This window comes from Aethalodelphis obliquidens, unplaced genomic scaffold, assembly GCF_003676395.1.
Source record: "Aethalodelphis obliquidens isolate GAN/ISIS:26980383/991018 unplaced genomic scaffold, ASM367639v1 scaffold8, whole genome shotgun sequence".
Taxonomy (NCBI): domain Eukaryota; kingdom Metazoa; phylum Chordata; class Mammalia; order Artiodactyla; family Delphinidae; genus Aethalodelphis; species Aethalodelphis obliquidens.
In genome coordinates this window covers 18579808-18594727 of record NW_020837952.1, presented here as the reverse complement: position 1 = coordinate 18594727, position 14920 = coordinate 18579808, and the positions used below count along the sequence as shown (strand labels likewise).

The 14920-nt window shown below is 42.7% G+C and overlaps 1 protein-coding gene across 2 annotated transcripts in view; it reads left to right on the top strand.

Moving 5' to 3' along the window:
• The window catches only part of PTPRB (protein tyrosine phosphatase receptor type B), a 112801-nt gene that overhangs the window by 85432 nt on the left and 12449 nt on the right, over window positions 1–14920 (top strand). For both annotated transcript variants that reach the window (XM_027107023.1, XM_027107024.1), the window contains 10 exons: window positions 2799–2905; window positions 5787–5886; window positions 6726–6809; window positions 6910–6927; window positions 7050–7131; window positions 8688–8778; window positions 9522–9598; window positions 11503–11637; window positions 12924–13046; window positions 13233–13396. In XM_027107023.1, coding sequence (XP_026962824.1) covers window positions 2799–2905; window positions 5787–5886; window positions 6726–6809; window positions 6910–6927; window positions 7050–7131; window positions 8688–8778; window positions 9522–9598; window positions 11503–11637; window positions 12924–13046; window positions 13233–13396 — 981 coding nt within the window. The remainder of the gene's footprint in view (window positions 1–2798; window positions 2906–5786; window positions 5887–6725; window positions 6810–6909; window positions 6928–7049; window positions 7132–8687; window positions 8779–9521; window positions 9599–11502; window positions 11638–12923; window positions 13047–13232; window positions 13397–14920) is intronic.

Below are 14920 nucleotides of genomic sequence, written 5' to 3'. Positions count from 1 at the left end.
GTCAAGGTTGTTATACCCAATGCTTTTATTTTCACAGTTGAGAAAACTGAGGCATAAAGAACTTTGGGAACCATTCACCTAATCAGTGACAGTGAGAGCTAGACCTCAAACCCTATGCTTCCTAGCCCAGGCCCTTTTTGCCACCCCTCCAACAGAAGTCACTGCTGTTAAACCAAAACTAAACCAAGAGGAAATAAGAGAAAGAGAATTGGACTACAAGTCAGAAAGTACTGAGTTTGGTTCTCTTTTACCAGCTTTCTCTATGATCTTGAGTGAGAAATGGAATCTCCCCAAGCTTCAGGTTCCAAATCTCTGAAATAATATCATAACCTTCTTATATTGGAGAGGTTGGAGATGGTCAAATAGAATCATATTTATAAAAGTTCTTCACACTTACAAATCACTATACAAATAAAAGAAACTTTTTTAACATCTTTATTGAAGTATAATTGCTTTACAATGGTGTGTTAGATTCTGCTGCATAACAAAGTGAATCAGCTATACATATACATACATCCCCATATCACCTCCCTCTTGCATCTCCCTCCCACCCTTCCTATCCCACCCCTCTAGGTGGACACAAAGCACCAAGCTGATCTCCCTGTGCTATGCGGCTGCTTCCCACTAGCTATTTTACATTTGGTAGTGTATATATGTGCATGCCACTCTCTCACTTCGTCCCAGCTTACCCTTCCCTCTCCCCGTGTTCTCAAGTCCATTCTCTATGTCTGCATCTTTATTCCTGTCCTGCCCCTAGGTTCTTCAGAACCTTTTTTTTTTTTAAGTTCCATATATATGTGTTAGCATACAGTATTTCTTTTTCTCTTTCTGACTTACTTCACTCTGTAGGACAGTCTCTAGGTCCATCCACCTCACTACAAATAACTCAATTTCGTCTCTTTTTATGGCTGAGTAATATTCCATTGTATATATGTGCCACATCTTCTTTATCCATTCATCTGTTCATGGACATTTAGGTTGCTTCCATGTCCTGGCTATTGTAAATAGCGCTGCAATGAACATTGTGGTACATGTCTCTTTTTGAATTATGGTTTTCTCAGGGTATATGCCCAGTAGTGGATTGCTGCGTCGTATGGTAGTTCTACTCTTAGTTTTTTAAGGAACCTCCTATGTTCTCCATAGTGGCTGTATCAATCTACATTCCCACCAACAGTGCAAAAGGGTTCCCTTTCTCCACACCCTCTCCAGCATTTACTGTTTGTAGGTTTTCTGTTTTTTTTTTTAATAAATTTTTTTATTTATTTATTTATTTTTGGCTGTGTTGGGTCTTCGTTTCTACACAAGGGCTTTCTCTAGTTGCGGCGAGCAGGGCCCACTCTTCATCGCGGTGCGCGGCCCTCTCACCGTCGCAGCCTCTCGTTGCGGAGCACAGGCTCCAGACGCGCAGGCTCAGCAGTTGTGGCTCACGGGCCCAGTTGCCCCGCGGCACGTGGGATCTTCCCGGACCAGGGCTCAAACCCGTGTCCCCTGCATTGGCAGGCAGATTCTTAACCACTGCACCACCAGGGAAGCCCTGTTTGTAGGTTTTTTTATGATGGGCATTCAGACTGGTGTGAGGTGATACCTCACTGAAGTTTTGATTTGCATTTCTCTAATGATTAGAGATGTCGAGCATCCTTTCATGTGTTTGTTGGCAATCTGTATATCTTCTCTGGAGAAGTGTCTCTTTAGGTCTTCTGCCCATTTCTGGATGGGGTTGTTTGTTTTTTTGATACTGAGCTGCATGAGCTGCTTGTACATTTTGGAGATTAATCCTTTGACAGTTCCTTCGTTTGCAAATATTTTCTCCCATTCTGAGGGTTGTAAAAGAAACTCTTTTCATGGGAGAGGCTCCTTTCATTGTCCAAAGGTATAATACATTAGCAACACACACCAACTCCTCCCCTCCCACTTAATGTGTGTTGACTGCTTGTTACCCTTTGGGGACATTGCACAATACCTCCATCAACAGTCTGTTATTCCTGGAAGTACAGCTTTTGATTTGGAAGGTTTCTTTTAGAGATGGAAATTGATGAGTATCAACTTGAAGATGATACCTGGACCTGGGCATGAGTGAGAAGGAGAGGGCAAAAGGTCAGAACAATTTGTCCTGGCTGGTACTAATGTTGGTACTGCTTCAGCATTATTACAGGATGTGCCCAGATACTCTTGGGTTGAGCAAATCTAGATTTTTTTTTAAGGAAAAAAGAATCGTCCATTACTTTTCCTACGATTTAAATTAACCCTAGAAAAAGTTTTCCCATATAAACTGATCCTCATACTCTCAGTAAACCTATAGTCTAGGAAACTTCAGGATAGAACAGACTGAAGAGGTCACCCAAGCCAATCTATAACTTAGTGCAGGGCTGCTGTCCTACAGATTCCCTGAGAGCTGGTTCTCCAGTCTCTGCTTACACACCCTCAATGACTGGAAGCTCACTACCTGTGAGGTAGCTCATACTCTAGATGTTAGAAAGTGATTTTTTGTTCCCATATCGCCCTGTGACTTCAGCCTACTAAGCTTAGTTTTACATTCAAGAATGTAAACCTCGAGGTGATAGGGACTTATTCTTTGCAGTATATCCAGCTCCTGGACAGGTACTGGCACACAGTAGGGGCTCAATAAATATTTGATGAATAAATGAATGAATGCATGAATGCACGAACCCAGGGCTATCTGATTTCATAATTCATACCCTACCCTACATACATATTGACCAGGTGACCACCCTGTTTCTCCTTGACCCTACTGTGGTGAGTCACTAATTTGTACTTAAATAAATTGGTTTTCTTTTCAGAATCAGCATTCGGGCTTTTACCCAGCTATTTGATGAGGACCTGAAGGAATTCACAAAGCCACTCTATTCAGACACATTTTTCTCTTTGCCCATCATCACTGAGTCAGGTAAGGCTAACCTTTCCATCGACTTTACATAGTCTGCCAAACACCATGTCACCTACAAGAGCCTCTAGTGGGGAGATCTGGGGACTTGGCTGATGGTGGTAAGGGGAACATTTATTTTTGCTTGGATTTTAATCTTTATATGATCATGGATTGATGTGGATTAGAGGAATTTCACAACTTCTGTAGCAGAATGGACTGAAAGGGGATTAATCGTGTAAAGAAGGTAGAAAGAAATACCAGATTTTTTTTCCTACTAAACATGAATTTTTTAAAAAAACATTCAAATCAAGAGCTTGCACAGGCCAAAACAGAAGTAGGTACAAAAGGCTTTCAAGTCGTTAGTGAGAATGTGTATATGAAATATATACATAGAAATGCATAGGAAGAAAAGACTAGAAGGAAAAAACACCAAAGTATGAATGATGAATATCTCAGAGTAGTGGGATTACAGGTGACTTTTTTCCTTTTGTTTATTATACGTTGCTTTTACATGATACAAAATGTTAACTTGGCTTTACATAAATTTATGTTAGAGGGAAAGCCTGAGTAATAATAGTAGCTAATTTTACTTTTCATCCTGTGGAGCAGCAGTTTTAAGCATTGTGCTTAGAATATACCTGATCCTCACTACCACCTTTTGAGGTAGATCCTATTATCATCCCCATTTTAAAGGTGAGGATTTGAGATACCAAGAGTTTATGTAACTCGCCCAAGATAGCAGAGCTGCAATTCTGGCCCTTTCTGCCTGACCTCTTAACCTCTGCACTGCTCGGATTCAGAATATTTCCAACATGCTGAGAATGGCTTTATTTTTTTGCACATTGTTCTTTGATACCATTATCTGCCCAGCCTTTCCCTGTACCCAGCCTTCCACAATGCTTGGTCTCAGGAAGTTCTTCTTTGTAGCTAAAACAGTCTCTCATGCTGTATGACAAAAGATGACTCAGCCTCACAAACACTCCCATCTATTAATGCCAAATATAGGGATAATCTCCCACTTTTCAAACCAAAAAGGGATCAGAACACAGGAGGATTTAGATGTGTTTGCTTATAATTTAATGTTAAGTAAGGGATTTGTAAACACAATTCTTCCCTATTTAAATTATTGTTATACAACAAACATTGTATGTAGTCCAATAAAGGAAGATAGTAAACATATATCCGAAAAAGAATATTAACCACAGTAAAAGAAACATGACTGTGTTGATTTGGTAAGTCTTGAAAAGCACATTGAATAAACAAATCCAAGGGCTTAAAATGCAACTTCAGAAATGGACTACTCCACAGACCTAAATGTAAGAGCTAAAATGATCAAACTTTTAAAAGAAAACAGGAGTAAATCTTTGTGACCTCAACTTAGGAAATGGTTTCTTAGCTATGATACCAAAAGCACAAGCAACAACAACAAAAAACTAGGTAAATGGGACTTAATTAAAATTCAAAACTCTTGTGCTTCAAAGGACACCATAAAGAAAGTGAAAAGACAACCCACAGAATGGGAGAAACTATTTGCAAATCATATATCTGATAAAGGTCAAGTATCCAGAACATACAGAACACTTACAACTCAATAATAAAAAGACAAATAACACAATTTAAAAATGGGTAAAGGATGTGAATAGACATTTCGCCAAAGACAATACATAAATGTCCGATAAGCACATGGAAAGATGCTCAACATCATTAGACATTAGGGAAATGCAAATCATAACCACAATAAAATACTACTTCACACCCACTAGAATGGCTATCATCAAAAAGACAATAACAAGTGTTAGTAAGGATATGGAGAAATCTGAACCCTTATACATTGCTTGTAGAATGTATCAACAAAATGGTGTAACTTCTTTGGAAAACAGTTTTGCAGTTTCTCAAAATATTAAACCTAGAGTTACCCTGTGACCCAGCAATTCCACTCCTAAGTGTATACCCAAGAAAAATTAAAGTAAAAACTTGTATATGGAGATTCATAGCAGCTTTATTCATAATAACCAAAAAAATAGAAAGAACCCAAATGTCCATCAATGGCTGAATGGATAAACAAAATGTGATATATCCACACAGTGGAATATTATTCAGCATAAAAAGGAATGAAATACTGATACATGCCACAACATGGATGAACCTTGAAAACATGCTAAGTGAAAGAAGCCAATCGCAAACAAAGCACATATTTATTACTCAATTTATTGTCCAGAATAGGCAAATCTATGAAGGCAAAGTAGATTAGTGGTTGCCAGGGTCTAGGGAGAGGGAATGAAGAATGACTGCTAAGGGGCATTGGGGATTCTTTTAGGGGGGTGATGAAAATGTTATAAAATTGAATGTAAAATAATTGAATTGCGCAGTTTAAATTGGTGAATAGTATGGCATATGCATTATATTTCAATAGACTGTTTTTAAAATGGGCTACCTGTTCATAAACTCCCAGTGGCAGTATCGAACCAGATAATAAAAATGGCATTTCATTAAAATAATTCTGAGCCATTCACTGGATTTGCCAATGTCCCAGATACTGTAAAACACGTTTCATACAAGTGAAATAGCATCTTTACCTTGGTGGCAAACTGCTGGCCTTTATCTCAAGTGCCCCAAAGCTTTACATACAAGCATAGATGAAGTCCCAAATTCCTTTATAAGCTGAACACCATTGACTCCAAAAGTATAATGACCAACCTGCTGTCACTTGGTAGTAGCCAATGTCTCATCTGTTCAGCTGCGTACCGCTTAGCCTTTCGATAGTAAATGCATTAGTGTGGCCATCGTTTGAATCCTTCTGTAATAACGTTCCTAGGGAGATAGGGTTCCAATAGCTATCTTACTGGTTCTTTAACACTAATTTTCCCACCTGGGTTTGTTGTTGCCCTCTGGATTATTGTAGAGCCTTTGTTTGGAGTTATTGAAGGTGTGAGTGCTGGTCTGTTCTTAATTGGCATGCTGGTAGCTGTTGTTGCCTTATTAATCTGCAGACAGAAAGCCAGGTGAGTACAAAGATCCCTTTGGCAATTGGGTCCACAATTTTAAAGATGCAACTGAAAATGCTCTTTAGCCTGAAAAGTAAGGAGGGAAAAATCATTTAATTTCTCCAGGTTAAATCACCTTTGTTTGTTCAGAAAAACAAGAATCAAACCCTAAAACCATGACTCACTTTTTTCAGCCTCTCTACATAACCACTGCTGAGTCTTGCCCTCACCAAATGACTGAGGGGCCATCTGTAGCCTCATTTGGATGTGAAATAGCTCCTTTGGCACAGGAAAAAAAAATCGTGTGTGTGGTTCAGTTACCTCCCGAAGACAGAGATGTCTGCAAATTGTGTGCCCAAATACTTTTCTGAAATATGCTGAAAAGTATGGTTGACATCTCCATTTTGTGGCTCATATCTGCCATGCTAACTTAAGAAGGGACGAAAAAGAACTAAACAGCATGTGACCCCAGTGCCATGCCCTCTTCTCGTAGGGAATTTCTTTTCTTTGGCACGTCCTCTCTCTTCCAGTCGTGTCTTGCCTCTAAGGTTTACTCTGTGTGTGTGTGTGTTTATAGAAAGCTTTACTGAGAGTGTGGGAAGTGATTATGACCTGTAGCCAAAAACCAGAAGACAGATCTCCAGCTATTGCAGGATGGTTTCCGAGTGGGAAAAATCTATTTCTTCTTTATGTGCTCCCTCACTTTTCCCTCCCTCAAAGGGATGTTGGCTGAGTGTAAAGTATACACGTACTGAAAAATCCATATTTGCACAAACATGCACAGCCTTACCATAAATGGAGACATTTGTTTAAATTATTTCATAATCAGAATATAAGTCCTCTCCCTTGGGTTTCAGCCATGGTCGAGAAAGGCCCTCTGCCCGCCTGAGTATTCGTCGGGATCGACCACTGTCTGTCCACTTGAACCTGGGCCAGAAAGGGTGAGCACGTTTTCCTTCACTTCATTTATTGAAGGATGAGTTGACTGTATTACATGACATTTGCTAATGAGATCTTTCTCCTTTTGGCTTTTCTTCACAGTAACCGGAAGACTTCTTGGTAAGAGAGAGAACTCATTAGTTACTGTATTATCTGCTTTTGAAATGTAACTGGGGCTGGGTATGGCATTTTCCCTGTTCTTCAGTAATTTTCTTTTCCTTCTATTATATTTTTAACTATAGCCCCATAAAAGTAAATCAGTTTGAAGGACACTTCATGAAGCTGCAGGCCGACTCCAACTACCTTCTGTCCAAGGAATACGAGGTACAGCTCAGAGGCAGTGATGCTTTGGCACCCCTGGTCCTTAGCAGAATTTCCCTCCAAGCCTTCACTGTGGAATCACAGGCTGATTGGGCTCAGGAGTTAGGTTGGCACTTAAGGTCTCAGCTGAGCATTCTTTTGTGCCTGAATCCATTCCCTGCACAATATACCACCTAGTCTCAGAGGCCATTTTGATCTCTGGAATAGTATAGCAGACAAAGCGCTACCCAGACCAGATGGTAAGAAAGAATTGACAAACTTCAAATGCAAACCAATGCTGTCAGTTGTTTTTTTTTTAACATCTTTATTGGAGTATAATTGCTTTACAATGTTGTGTTAGTTTCTGCTGTATAACCAAGTGAATCAGCTATATGTATACATATATCCCCATATCCCCTCCCTCTTGTGCCTCCCTCCCACCCTCCCTATCCCACCCCTCTAGGTGGTCACAAAGCACCGAGCTGATCTCCCTGTGCTATGCAGCTGCTTCCCACTAGCTATCTATTTTACATTTGGTAGTGTATATGTGTCCATGCCACTCTCTCACTTCATCCCAGCTTACCTTTCCCCCTCCCCATGTCCTCACGTCCATTCTGTACATCTGTGTCTTTATTCCTGTCCTGCCCCAGAACCATTTTTTTTTTTAGATTCCATATATACGTTTTAGCGTAGGTATTTGTTTTTCTCTTTCTGACTTACTTCACTCTGTATGACAGACTCTAGGTCCATCCACCTCACTACAAATAACTCAATTTCGTTTCTTTTTATGGCTGAGTAATATTCCATTGTATATATGAACCACTTCTTCTTTATCCATTCATCTGTTGATGGGCATTTAGGTTGCTTCCATGTCTGGCTATTGTAAATAGAGATGCAATGAACATTGTGGTACATGACTCTTTTTGAATTATGGTTTTCTCAGGGTATATGCCTAGTAGTGGGATTGCTGGGTCGTATGGTAATTCTATTTTTAGTTTTTTAACTAAAAAACAGAACAGAACCTCCATACTGTTCTCCATAGTGGCTGTACCAATTTACATTCCCACCAAGAGTGCAGGAGGTTCCCTTTTCTCCACACCCTCTCCAGCATTTATCGTTTGTAGATTTTTTGATGCTGGCCATTCTGACCGCTGTGAGGTGATACCTCATTGTGGTTTTGATTCGCATTTCTCTAATGATTAGTGATGCTGAGCATCTTTCATGCGTTTGTTTTATACAGATTGCTATCAGTTATTTAAGCTGGCTTTTTGCTGGCCTGGGAGACAATGTGGTTTGGTGAAAAGTGCCCAGGCTTTGGATTCAGTTCCCAGCTTTGCCACCTGTGTGACCTGGGGCAAGTGAATTATCCTGTCTGAGCCTCATCTGTAAAATGGAGATGAGACTACCTCCTGTGGGGCTCTCGTGGGGATCAGAGCTGATGCACAGAGGTTGGATAGGAGACATTCCACAAATGCAGCTAGTGTAACATATGGTTATAGGATTATGTATCTCAGGGACTGTCTGATTTGCCCTTTTCTATCTCACATTCTTCACCTGCAAACTTACTTTTGACCTAACAGGACCTAAAAGACGTGGGTCGAAACCAATCATGTGACATTGCACTCTTGCCAGAGAATAGAGGGAAAAATCGATACAACAATATATTGCCCTGTAAGTTTTGTGTTGAAATTTGTAATACTGTCTTCCTCTAGCCATTTTTTCTCTTTTCCACGAGTAAAATGGGGCAAAGCAATATGGTATAGCTGGATATGGGAGATCAGAGGCTCTGAAAAGTCTTTAAAAAGAAATGACCTGTATGTTATTGCACTTCCCTCCAGGGAGATAACAACCAGCTGAGATTCCAGCTCTGAGAGGCCTCTTATGCTGTTGACACTTCACCATGTGGTCCTAATGCTTCTCCTTATAGAGGCCTAAGAGCAGTAACAGGGTTAACAATAAGGGCCAAGCTGGGTTTACTTAAAGTCTGTAGTTAGCAATTTTATATATATTTTTGTTTGTTTGTTTATTTATGTATGTACGTATATTTATATGTTATCCTTACCCAATTAGGTGAAGCAATAGAAGGTAGTTTTTCTGGATTGTATTCATTCTAGCAGTGAAAGGGAGCTGGCCACTCCATCGGGCAAATGATATGGTATTACAAAGGAAAGCACAGAGGGGGCTTCAGAGAGCATTTGGCTCGTCTGCTTGTGTGTTTCTGGGCCACCTGTGCCACCAGAGGCAAGTGAGTGATCCTGTCTAAGCCTCATCTGCAAAATGGAGATGAGAATACCTCCCCTGTGGGGCTGTCATGGGGGTCAGAGCTCACGCACATCAAATACCAAGCATTCTGTAAACAGTAGGGGAACCACCATGACTCGCTGACAAATCTCTGTCAATAAATTTCCTTGCAGATGATGCCTCTCGAGTGAAGCTGTCCCATGTGGATGATGACCCGTGCTCTGACTATATTAATGCCAGCTACATCCCTGTAAGTGAACCAACCACGGGGCCATGGTAACTGGGATGAAGCTTTGACGGGTGGCTATGCTGGAGACAACCCTCCTCCAGCACGCTCCCACCGTTCTTAGGTCTGGAAACATGTCAGTTTTAGAGAAAAAAAGAAAAAAAGATATGTCTGATTGCCGTAAAACACAGGCTGTCCTATTCAATCACTGCTAAGGCCCAGTTTTCAAAATGGCTATAGTCACATATGATTATAATGAGCCCAGGAGGCATTTTCAAAGGTCATTTTCACTCTGCAGCCCTTAGTCAAGATTAGAGCTCCCTGAGGAAGCTAGACCTCCACGGCTAAGGCTGCCTAGCTAGGGAAGCTGATTCAAAGTTATGTGGATTTTTGAAAACCACAGACACAACTCAAAGGTTGTGTCAAACCTTTGGGCTCAGATTCTGGCTAGCATTTCCCCAGCTTCCTACAGCACCTACGGTGGAAAAAAGGTTTAAGGTCAGACAGACCCTGTTTGAATCCCATCTCTGCCCCTTGCTGACTCTAGGACCTCGAGCAAGTTATGTCAATTCTTTGGGCCTCCATTTCCTTTTCCAAAAAAAATGAGGATAATATTTACCTCAAATAATCCTCCATTCACTCCATAAACACTATATAGTAAAGTGCTAACTGTAAGTCAGACTCTGAGCTGTGTGCAAGGAGAGGGTCAGATGGAATCCTAATCCTCAGGGAACTCTCAGCAGAGTTGTGGCATCAGGAAATGACGAGGTGGGCGATGCCCTTGACAGGCTAGAATGGTGCTTCTCCGACATTAACATATATCCACATGATCTGAGGGTCTTGTTAAAATGAAGCTTCTGACGGGACTTCCCTGGCGGTCCAGTGGTTAAGACTCTGTGCTTCCACTGCAGGGGGCACGGGTTTGATCCCTGGTTGGGGAACTAAGATCCCACATGCTGCACGTCTCGGCCAAAAAAAAAAAAAATGCAGCTTCTGATTCAGCAGGACTGGGGTGGGACCTGGGATTCTGTATTTCTAACAGGTTCCCAGATGATCCCTGTGCCACTGGTCTGAGGACCACTCTCTGAGTAGCGAGAGGCTATAGGTTGCTGCAGGAGCTTCTGGGAGAACATCCTCCAACAGAAAGAAAGATAAAGGAAGGCTCAGCAGAGCAGGCACCATGCTGAGACTTGGAGGATAAATAAGGATTCACCAGACGAGAGGCAGTGGGTAGAGCGGGGATGGGGGCGGCAGAGGTGACACAGCGTAGAGGCCCTGAGGAGAGGCAAAGAGAGAAAGAGCTTTTACTGGGATCTGCAAGTAATTCCACGCTGCTGGAGTGCAGGATGTGTGGGTGAAAATATCCTAGCTCATAGAGTTGTGGTTACAATCAAATAAGATCTGTGAAAATCCTGACCCACAACATGCTATAGGGTGGATGCTCGCTAAACAGTGGGTTCTCTTCCCTTAAGTTTCCCTTGCGTGGTATCTCTTACCAACAACCCAAAGTCAAGTACCTGAAATGACTAAAACTCTTCTATGTTAAATAGGGAAAGAGCCTGATCAATGTTAGTTCCTCAGACAGTCCATACACACACACACACATGCGTGCGCGCGCACGTACGCACAAGTATATATATTTACACTCATAATTGAGGGTGAAGTGTTATCTAAATTATTGCCTGAGTCCTCCACTGCCTTTAAGAATAAACACAACCTAATAAAAAACAACTTGGCTCTTAACAATAGTTCAGTGTTCCGGCCTTTGTCCTTCCTGCTTCCAAGCCTTGACGCGTGTTAGTATCTTTTTTCTCAAGTCAGGGCCCTGGCAGAGACTTACATCTCACCTAATCTACAGAGCTAACCCTTTTTTAGAGTTGTGAAGAGACCCATTGTTTCTGACTCTCCACATTGTAAATTCATTGCAGGGCAACAACTTCAGGAGAGAATACATCGCTACTCAGGGACCTCTTCCCGGCACCAAGGATGACTTCTGGAAAATGGCATGGGAACAGAATGTTCACAACATCGTCATGGTGACCCAGTGTGTGGAGAAGGGCCGAGTGAGTAAACGGTCTTCCTGACATACCAACCTCGCTTTCCTCCACCTGGTGTAATTCTACTCCCCATCTCCATCAGAAGTTAAAGACCAGGGCTTCCCTGGTGGCGCAGTGGTTGAGAGTCCGCCTGCCGATGCAGGGGACACGGGTTCGGGCCCCGGTCCGGGAAGATCCCACGTGCCGCGGAGCGGCTGGGCCCGTGAGCCATGGCCGCTGAGCCTGCGCGTCCGGAGCCTGTGCTCCGCAACGGTAGAGGCCACAACAGTGAGAGGCCTGCGTACCGCAAAAAAAAAAAAAAAGAATAAAAAGAAGTTAAAGACCGTAAAAGCCAAGTAGGGGTCATGTAAGAACACTGTTAGTGAATTAAAACCACTTGGTTATAAAAGGCTCTATCGTGAACCCAGGTGATGCCCAATTCTGATTCTGGGTCTGAAGTTTCAGTCAAAGATGTTTGCATTTGACAACTGGGATTATCAGAAGTGCCCATGACACAGAAGGATTACCTGGCCTCTAGTCTGCTCCATTCTCCGCTGTATGGAGAGAAGAGAGAAACTGGCCGAGTCACTGGCGCTGTGCCTACTTTCAGGAAAGAAGGGGAAGTGACTTTTAGGCTGTGTCTGCAGAAACAAAGTAAGGTAGTTATCTGGGCAAACTAAGCAAACCTCTTGTACTGGCATTTATAATCCTCTACTTTGGTTACTTTGAGGATTAGAAAGAGAGATTACATGAAGTGCCCAGTGACTGTGCTCAGTAATTACATGTCCACAGTCTTCTTTCGCCGTCTCCACCTGTGAATGTGAGCTTGGCTCAATGTGCTGACTTTTCAAAGATCACATGGCACTGGACCCAGGCTGGGACAACAATATCAAAATATAAACAGAAAAGGGCCAGGGAGACAATGCCTTCCTCTTCGCAACTGGATCTTTCTTCAGAAAAACAAACAAAACCGAGAAATTGTAAGACATGGCTTATGTGCTAGTGGAATTGAAATGCTGAGGAAATCAATAAAAACTCAACAAAAGCCCTAGAACACTGAACCTGAAAGGAAAATAAATCTGAAGGTTGGGGGGGGGGGGGTTGCTCCTTGAACGGTGTCTCTCCTTCACTTGGAGCAGCAGCCCAGCTTCAGCCCTGGCCATGAGCAGGTTAATGCGAAAAAGATGGTCAGACTGCCTCAGCAGCTCACCCTGGATTCCAACTCAGGAAGACATTTCGAGGAGGGAAAGTACAGGTTCATGGAGGAGGCGCGTTTCCGGACTCACTTTTTTTTTCTGCCCGCCTTCCTCTAGGTAAAGTGTGACCATTACTGGCCAGCGGACCAGGATTCCCTCTACTACGGGGACCTCATCCTGCAGATGCTCTCGGAGTCCGTGCTGCCCGAGTGGACCATCCGGGAGTTTCGGATATGCAGCGTATGTTGGTTTGTTTGACTTCGTTTAATAACGCAGCTTGGGCAGATGAAGAACACCCGTCAATCCTATTTTCTGTTGGTTTCTCCTCCTGTAGTTTCACTCATAGGAATCCCTGCATGGGCACGGTTGTCAAATTTGAAGGTTTGCCTCGGGCCGTTCCTCTTATTAGTCGCTCTGCTCTTACAGGAGGAACAGCTGGACGCGCACAGACTCATCCGCCACTTTCACTATACGGTGTGGCCAGACCACGGAGTCCCGGAGACCACCCAGTCCCTGATCCAGTTTGTGAGAACTGTCAGGGACTACATCAACAGGACCCCGGGGGCCGGGCCCACCGCGGTGCACTGCAGGTACTCCGCCCCCCGGAGCCAACCAAGTGGCAGCCGGGAGTAGAAATAAGGGTGTAAGCCTGAAGAATCTAGTGGCTGGAGGAGACTACCCAACCAGTCTACAGAGGCCCTGGGGATGTTCTTCCACCCTCTTCCACCCACTCCTCTCCAGCCTCATTCCTTTGCACTGTCTCTCACCCTCACTCTCCATCTTTCTCTCCCTCTTGCTCTTTTTCCTACTATAGCAAATGCAAAGTCCTTCTGCGACTGCCAGGTCCCCCATAATTAGGCCCCATCTCACCCCCCTATCCAAATGCCCAGAGACTCCCCTCCCACTGTAGCCGGGGAGGAGACAGCTCACACTCATCCTTGCCTGTTACCATTCTTACTCCTGGAATGGCCTTCTCTCTCTCCTCCACCTGTGTAAAACCTAACCAGCCTTCAGGATCCCTGCTCTAGACTTCCTGCCAAGTCAAGTGGTACTTGCCATATGTGGCAACCCAGTTTTGCTCTTAAATTTCTGTTCTCTCTTGACTTGTCTTTGCTTCAGTCTGTACGTCCATAAAAATCAAGCTAACAAGCAGTCTGTCACTGTCTTTCTCCCTGGGGAGCCTGGTGTTTAGCTAATTAATGTTTGCAGAAACACTCTGATAGCCCTAACTGAATGGCACTAATAAATAAAGAGCAGGGAACTGCTACGGTAAGAGAAATGTCAAATGTACTCATTTTCTCCAAATCTGCCCAGCACCCTAGGAGCCCAGCTTTTATATGTCATTGGAACCCTGATGCTTTTAATAGGAACGTGAGGCTCTCAAGAGCTTCCTGCTTTCTAAAGAATGGTGGGCATTTTCACCCAATACCACTGAAAAACTGTTCTTCTTTATCTTAAAATATGTGCATCAAAAATCCCCAGGTTGTGCCATCACTTTAGGGAGCAGTTTGACAATCCCTGGTAAAGCTGAAGGTGTTCATATTGCTGTGATCCAGCAGTTCTGCTTCTACATATCAACCCTTGAGAAATCCCCACACATGTGCACAATGATGTTCACTGCAACACAGTTTGTAATAGAGAAAAACCAAAAATGATCTCACTGTCTATCAATATGGAATGGATTAGTGGTGGTTTATGAACTCTACAAAAGAAATTAGATCTACATGTAACAATGTAGACAAATTTCAAAAAAATATTCAATAGAAATGTTGGCAAAAGAATACATAAAACATGTTACCATTTTAGTAAATTTTGGAAACACACTGAAAGAATATATTGTGTGTGGATTTACATGAATATAGGAAGAGTATGAAAGCATGCATGGAAATGGTACACAGCAAGTCCTTACCTCTGGCAGGGTGGGAAGATGGAGGAAGGAAGGAGGAAAGATGGAAGGCCAGAGCCTTGGGTTATATTTCTTTGAGAGAGCACATTGAGAGAAAGAAGTATTCCTATAGTCTCCTCTAACTTGGAAGGGAAAGGAAAGATTGTGCTAGAGTCTCTGGATGCAGTCCAGAAAGGCCAGTTTAATTAAAAAGGCTCAGTCTTTCTTT